Below are 7,984 nucleotides of genomic sequence, written 5' to 3' on the forward strand. Positions count from 1 at the left end.
ATGGTTTAATTTGGTTTTTTAGTTGAACTGTTTAATTTTACCTTTCATAGTAAAGTATTGAATTGTTTAAAATATTTCTATTGATGTATGTAAACTCAACAACAAGTTTTAAATTATGAAAATTTAAATAATATTAAAAGATTAAAATAACACATCTGTCATATTGCATGACCATACAAACAAGAAAAGTTTGAATCAATATTGCTAAAAAAAAATATCATTAACTCAATACTTCAATATATGTTAAATATTCATTTTACTATTTTTTAACAACGTCAATATATATACAAAGAAACACTAAAGTATAGTGTTAACCGGAATGAATTCGAAACTCAGAATAATAATTGATTCTATTAAATCAGTGGCATAAAGTAGAAACTAAAATATATATAGATGTTGTCTTCGAAAATTCACCACACGCTCATGGATTGCCATTTTCGAGTTAAGAAATTGCTAAACACAAACTCTCATATCCGACGGAGCAATCACATTTGTACACCTAAGTGAGTTTGGTTACTCTTCATAAACTTTTTGAGTGCCCTTTATAAATTTTGAATTTTTGAGTTTTGAATTCTGTTATTATTATATTTATTTTAATTTTAGTTCATTAGTTTGTAAAATTTATATATTTCTTGATTAGAACTCTACTTGCTATGTTTCACCAATAGTCACCGTGGAGACCGAGGCTAGCTGTACGTTTGATATATCGGAGTGGTACGACTCGCTCAAACGGACAATCTGTCATATACGATATGAAAATTACGTTACCTAATAGAATAAACTTTGTTACTCAATTTCATTTTATGATTTTATTTTCGAATGAATTCTTTACTGATGGTGTTTATTAAAATATATATATATATATATATATATATATATATCGCATTTTCAGATATCAATGATATTCATTTTAGTCAAAACCACTTGCATTCCATCAAATATCCATTTTGATCCACACATATATAATATTTTTTTAGGGAAACAAATTATAGCTCTGCACAACTCACTGAAAATAAAACAAAATATCAAATGGCGTTAATTACTTATGAATATATATGAGAATTTGTTAGATATGCCTTTTTTTTTTAAGTTACTAAAGGGAGTCTTGATATAATAATAATAAAAAATTATATAATTTGAGGTCAATGATATAGTGAAAGTGATTGTTGAGTTTGGAAATGAGACTTTGTGTATGTACATCACATTTCTTAACTCAAAAATGGCAATGAATTTTAATTCATTAGCATGTCGTGAATTGTTTAGGACTCATTTATAAAACACTTATCTATTTCTACTTTATGACTCAAAAATTGTTATTTTGTTCAAAAGTCTGATAAACTACGTAGATAAGAATATATTCTATTCCATGAATCAATAGACAGACTTGAATCAATATTCTACTGAATCGTAATCTGCACTTTTTATTTTGTAGCGGTCGTAAAGTAATGTCCTTATTCCAATTCCATGTTAATAGGCTGGAAAGTTTGTCATAAGCAATGCATGATTCATCAGAGCTTCATCATTCATGGATATACTGTTAGGGCATTATACGAAGCAGTCTTGACATATTCGGAACAGGTAGCTACGTTCTAATGTTAGATCGTGTTTAGACCTCAATCAGTCGTAATAAACCCTTCCTAATTAATATGGTCTCGTTGAGAATATAACCATGAGACTCTTATTCGAGTGGCGGTATGGTGCATTGGGGAATATGGTGATATGTTGGTTAACAATGTGGGGATGTTTTGTAATAAATGAAGATCCAATAACGGTGAGCATCAGCGGCAATCTTAACTCATCATTTGCTCCATGATTAATATGCAGATGCTTTTGCTTCTTGGGATTTCTTGGTGGTTTAAAAAATGTGCAATGAGTATTTGTTGAACTTTTGGTGTTGGTAAGTTTACTTGCACTCTTTCTTTAACAAACGGTTTTACTCAGAATAATTTTTTTAATTTCATACTTTCATGTACAACTACATTGACCACACATACAAACTTATAACAAGGTTTTTTTTTCTTGCTCATTACCACAGTCTCTCACTCAAAAGCTCTAGTTTACCTCTACGTAATAGCCTAATTTTACAAGCAAAGGTAAACCGCTAATCCTTAGACTTCTAACAACTCTCAACAACCCATATATATAGGCACTCTTCCTTAACAACTCTCCAACTTATTCATTCCATCGTAACTTAAATAACGAATTTGTGCTATCTGTTTTTATCTCAACTCGTCAGCATCGTAACTTAAATAACGAATTTGTGCAAAATGCATATGCGCTCTGAGTATATGAATAATGAATTTTGGCTGTCTACCAGAAACTTTAGGGCCTTATATATGAGTAGATGTTCCTTTGATTTGTTGGATATGAATTTTGAAAACAACTTGCGACTTGAAATATCATCTTGACATAATTATATAACTATGGAGTATTGTTGGATACAAACCAACATCCCACATCGGAAGATTAGAAAAGAAGTTTCTAATATATAAGTCAAGTTCAAACCTACTTATTATGAGACCTTTTGGGAAGAAGCCCAATCGCAAATCCGTGCGGGCTTTGCCATCTCATCCCAAAACGGACAATATCATACTAATGGGACTTGACTTAGGTTTAGAAAACCCAACAACTGGTATCAGAGCCTAGGTTGAAATAAATGGACCTAAAAAGTGGGTATGGGCTTAATGATTAGTGTGAGAGAAGCCCCTCAATGTGACACAATAAGAAGGGTACCTTGTGAATAAGAAAGCACCGAGTTAATGGTGACAAGATTTCGCTGAAGAGGAAACCTAAGGTTCGTTGTCCTTGGTTTGACGGGGAGTATTGTTGGGTACAAACTAACGTCCCACATCGGAAGACTAGAAAATAAGTTTCTAATAAATAAGTCAAGTCCAAAACTACTTAGTATGAGATCTTTTGGAAAGGAGCTCAATAACAAATCCGTGCGGGCTTTGCCATATCGGCCCAAAGCGGACAATATCATACTAATGGAACTTGATTTGGGTTTAGAAAATCCAACATGGAAATCATTATACAAATATTAAATGGGTATATAGCTGTTTATTTGCATAGTGAATATTTATTATTTTAGGCATTCAAAAATAGTTTCAATTGCAAAAATAATAAATATGGAGATATCATCTTGACGTAATTATTCTCAAGATAACTATGGAGATCATTATACAAATATTAAATGGATATATAGATTTGCATTGTAAATTTTTAATATTTTAGGCATTCAAAATAATTACTTTATAGTCTTTGTTTGGGATTTGAGGTTCTTGGGTCCTTTTTTTATACAAAAGTTTTGATGTTTGGTGTCGGAAAGTGGCAAGAAAGCTAAGTTTGACTTTCTTGTGTATGAGAAAAGTGATTCATAACTCATGATGTAACTATACTACAGTTACAACTTGGTCTTGCAAAGGAAAAAAGTTTTGGATTTTGGATATCGATAGTTTGCATTTATTACAAGTCTTGCTTGAAGATCAACACATATCTTTGATTTGAAGCAAATTCTAATAATCTGATAGAAACTATCCAATACCGACATAGAAACATTAGAACATGTGTTGTATATTATTTTATGTTCCTTTGATTTGTTGGATATGAATTTTGAAGACAACTTGCGACTTGAAATATCATCTTGACACACATATTATGAAGATAACTATGGAGATCATTATATAAATACTAAATGGGTATATAGCTGTTTATTTGCATAGTAAATTTTTATTATTTTAGGCATTCAAAATAGTTGCGACTGCAAAAATAATAACTATGAATATATTATCTTGACGTAATTATTATGAAGATAACTATGGAGATTATTATACAAATATTAAATGAGTATATAGTTGTTTATTTGTATAGTAAACTTTTATTATTTTAGGCATTCAAAATAGTTACCTTATAGCATTTCTTTGGGATTTGAGGTTTTTGGGGTTCTTTTTTTGTACAAAAGTTTCGATGTTTGGTGTCGGAAAGTGATAAAAAAGCTATTTGACTCTCTTGTGTCTAAGAAAGGTGATTCATAACCCATGATGTAACTCTACTACAGTTACATCTTGGTCTTGCAAAGGACAAAAGTTTTGGATTTCAGATATTGGTAATTTGCATATATTACAAGTATTGCTTGATGATTAGCGCATATCTTTTATTTGAAGCCAATGCTAATAATCTGATAGAAACTACCCAATACCTACATAGAAACATTAGAACATGTGTTGTATATGATTTTACCAAATAGTGTAGAAACATTAGAACATGTGTTGTATATGATTTTACCAAATAGTGGATGTTCCTTTGTTTTGTTGGATTTGAATTTTGAAGACAACTTGCGACTTGAGAAGTCATCTTACAAGTCTTGCTTGATGATCATCGCATATGTTTTATTTGAAGTCAATGCTTATAATCTGATATAAACTACCCAACACTAACATAGAAACATTAGAACATGTGTTGTATATGATTTTACCAAATAGTGGATGTTCTTTTGTTTTATTGGATTTGAATTTTGAAGACAACTTGCGACTTAAGATATCATCTTCACGTTATTATTACGAAGATAACTATGAAAATCATTATACAAATATTAAATGGGTATATAGCTGTTTATTGCATAGTGAATTTTTATTAATTGAGGCAATCAAAATAGTTGCAATTGCAAAAATAATAACTATGAAAATATCATCTTGACTTAATTATTATGAAAATAACTATGAAGATCATTATACAAATATTAAATGGATAGATAGATGTTTATTTGATTTGTTGTATATGAATTTGAAACAACTTGTGACTTTAATCATCTTGACGTAATTATTATCAAAACAACTATGGAGATCATTGTGAGGGTTCCTCACCTAACTCACTCGAATGCTCTCTTTGCTCTTTTTAGAGAATAATACAAATATGGGGTAATCATTATTTTTCCCTACCAATAATGATTCCATCCCATTTTTGGATACTCTTAAAAAGTTCTAAAACCCCACTAGAGAAATAATATAATTTGACTTCGCTTTTTCAGTTTCTAATTTTCTAAATATCTGTCCCACATGTATAATCGTCTTTTATCTGAAAAGTATTGAACTAATTTAATCTTCAAACTCATCAAAAGTTGTGCAAATTAGAGTTAATCATCTCAGAATCTCACATCTACTTCCAAGTACAAACTTACAAACTCAGATTAGGTTTCTCACAATTTGCGACTCTGAATTATGAACATAGTTTAATTTGAGTAGAACTAGAAACATCCCATATAACAGTACCACTATAACATCATCAAAGAACAAAAAGCTTATTCCTCTCAACACACAAACAGAGAGAGAGAGAGATTCAGCAATAAAAGACACAAAAGAAACACTACAGTATCGTGTTAACCAAAATGAATTCAAATCAAAACTCAAAACCAATGATTCAATTAGATCCAATAGCAGAAAATACGCTACCCTTTTGATTCTGTACCTAAAAACCCTTCTCATCAAGGACCCTGAAATCTCCTTCCATTCAATGCTAATCCAGTAGAAACTGTACTACCAGATCCAGAACAAGCATAAGCAGAAGAAGAAGTACCCACAAGATTGGTTTCTGATGGGTTTGCAAACTTTGATCTCTTATTAGACCATTGCCAAATCTTTGACACAGAGAAGCTCTCACCTTTACTTCTCATATTAATCTTCTTCCCTTCCACATTACTATTATTACTCTCTCCTTCTTTCACATTCTTCAAACCTTCATTATTAGGACACAAAGCCACAACCAGATCTGATTCAGCCACTATGTACTGATAAGACCCCATTGAGAAACATCTTCTGTTATCAAGATTACTGTTCACATTGCTACTAGTACTACTCACACACCCACCACTCGTCTCTCCTCCTACAACTACTTCACCATTACTGCTCCTAAACTTGCCAAGCCTAACTGAAAACACTCTCTTCCCAATCTCATTCTCAGCCTGTTTCTGAGCCGGAGAAACCCTAGTACCACCATCATCTCCGGCGAAAAACCCGAAATTGAAATCAGGGTATTCAAACTGATGACCTAAAGAGAAAAGGGTGCCTCTACAAAGCGGACAAGTCGAGTTCGAGAGAAGCCACGTATCGATACAATCAATGTGAAAAGCGTGGCTACAATTGGGAAGTAATCTAAGCTTATCATCCTCTGAGAATTCACAGAGACACACAGCACAATCGAATGGCTCTTTCGTACCTTTGATCTCCTTGTAAAGAAACACGGGAAGAGCATCGATCAAAGCTTGATCTAGACCTGAATCGTGGAGATGGAAGAGCTGCTGAAGCTGTCTTTGGTAAGTATCGGAGTCGGGGAATTCTGGGTTTCGATCAGATTCGTTCGGCGATGAAGAAAGGCTCGATCTTTTCTTCTTTAAGTAATACCTCACAACCAAATGTAGAACGCTGCAGATGAAGAAGACGACGGATAAGAGAACGATGATGAACAGAACGATGGGGCTTATTCGATTACCACCGGAGGAAGAAGAAGAAGATGAGTCGATTGATTGATTCAAGGTAATTGGAGAAGGAGCAGGAGAAGAAGACGGCGAGATTTGATTGAAATTCTCGTGGAAACGATGAATCATCTCCTCAGACATTTTTTTGGTTTTTGAATGAAGAAGAAGAGAACAGAGAGACACACCATTTAAGTTTAAGCACACTCTCTGATTTGTTTAATCATAAACCCTCAATTTTTTTTTTATTCCTTAATCGAGTCAAAGAGGTATAGCATGGAATCTGAAATGATTGCTAAACAGGTTTTGGCAAAACCAGAGTCACATAGAGAGAGAGAGAGAGAGCTATACATCGTATTACCGTCATTACATTAATTACTTTTAATTAAATGATTAATCACTTAAATTGATTATGAAGTTATTTTTAACCAAAGTAGTCTCTAGTTACATTTTTTTTTTTTTTGGGGTATGGAGCCGAGTGCTTGATTCAGGGATCTGGTGCTTAGCATTAGCAGTTTCGAAAAGTACATAATAGAGTTTATATTTCTTCTGAATATGCTAATATTTATGAGTTTATTCAGTAGCTAATACTAACACACTTAATTATCCAATGGTCGTTTACAAGGTCGTTAAATAATAACGAAAAAAGGGATCAGTCCATAATAATCGTTCATCATTCGTTGCCACTAATTTCTGAAAAAAAAGAATAACTCCAAGTAAAGTAGAGTTAAATAGTACAACTAGTAGTGTCAGTTCACAATACTACTAGTATCTAGGGACTCGTTTTAAACAAACAGAAGCAACAAAAAAAAAATGAATATTTTTGAATTTAGAGGTAACCAATTAATCAATCACATGGTATAATGTCAACTAGTAATATTCCATTTTAAAAAAATTAACATTGGAACTTGGAATCGGTGAAATAAAGAAAAAGCCTGTCATCATCACCACTTTTGAGAGAAGAATCTAGGTGACAATTCATGGGCTGTAAAAGGTCCAGATATGATAATCTTTTGCCAACATAGGCCCAGTAAAAGTCTAAAACCAACATACAAACAAAGTAATTAAAAATTTCTACGTACAGTTTTTGATAAAAATTTGGTTTTAGAATAAACAAAAATGAAAGACGACGACGAAACTAGAAAGACCTAATCAAAATGTTTAAGAGAGTGAGTAGATATCAGAAAGGGCTTTAAGTAACTTAATCCTCAACTTCAAATGTACGATATAATCAGCAGTCTTTGATAGAAGCTGATCTGGTTGGTTCAATCTTCGTCCGCCAGGTATAAGCACTCGGAGCTTCCTCATCTTCATCTGGACCGACCAAGATCGAGATCCTGAACCACGACCTGTTAACTTCTTCGTCTGCTTCTTCCTCTGCCTTCTGTACGATCGTGACTCTTCCATTGCCTTTTTCTTTCTTTTGCTTATGAAACTGAGGTTGTGATTATGCAATGGACGTGAAAGGGTGGTCCAGATTTATATACTCCCAAGGTCTTCTTATTTTATTTTTATAAG

The 7,984-nt window shown here is 32.6% G+C and overlaps 1 protein-coding gene across 1 annotated transcript; it reads right to left on the reverse strand.

Moving 5' to 3' along the window:
* Positions 5,215-6,763, reverse strand: LOC104776517 (RING-H2 finger protein ATL47-like). The gene has a single exon (XM_010500607.1). The coding sequence runs from the start codon at positions 6,608-6,610 to the stop codon at positions 5,480-5,482; it is 1,131 nt and encodes a 376-aa protein (XP_010498909.1). The 5' UTR covers positions 6,611-6,763; the 3' UTR covers positions 5,215-5,479.

The sequence above is a fragment of the Camelina sativa genome, chromosome 3, assembly GCF_000633955.1.
Source record: "Camelina sativa cultivar DH55 chromosome 3, Cs, whole genome shotgun sequence".
Taxonomy (NCBI): Eukaryota; Viridiplantae; Streptophyta; class Magnoliopsida; order Brassicales; family Brassicaceae; genus Camelina; species Camelina sativa.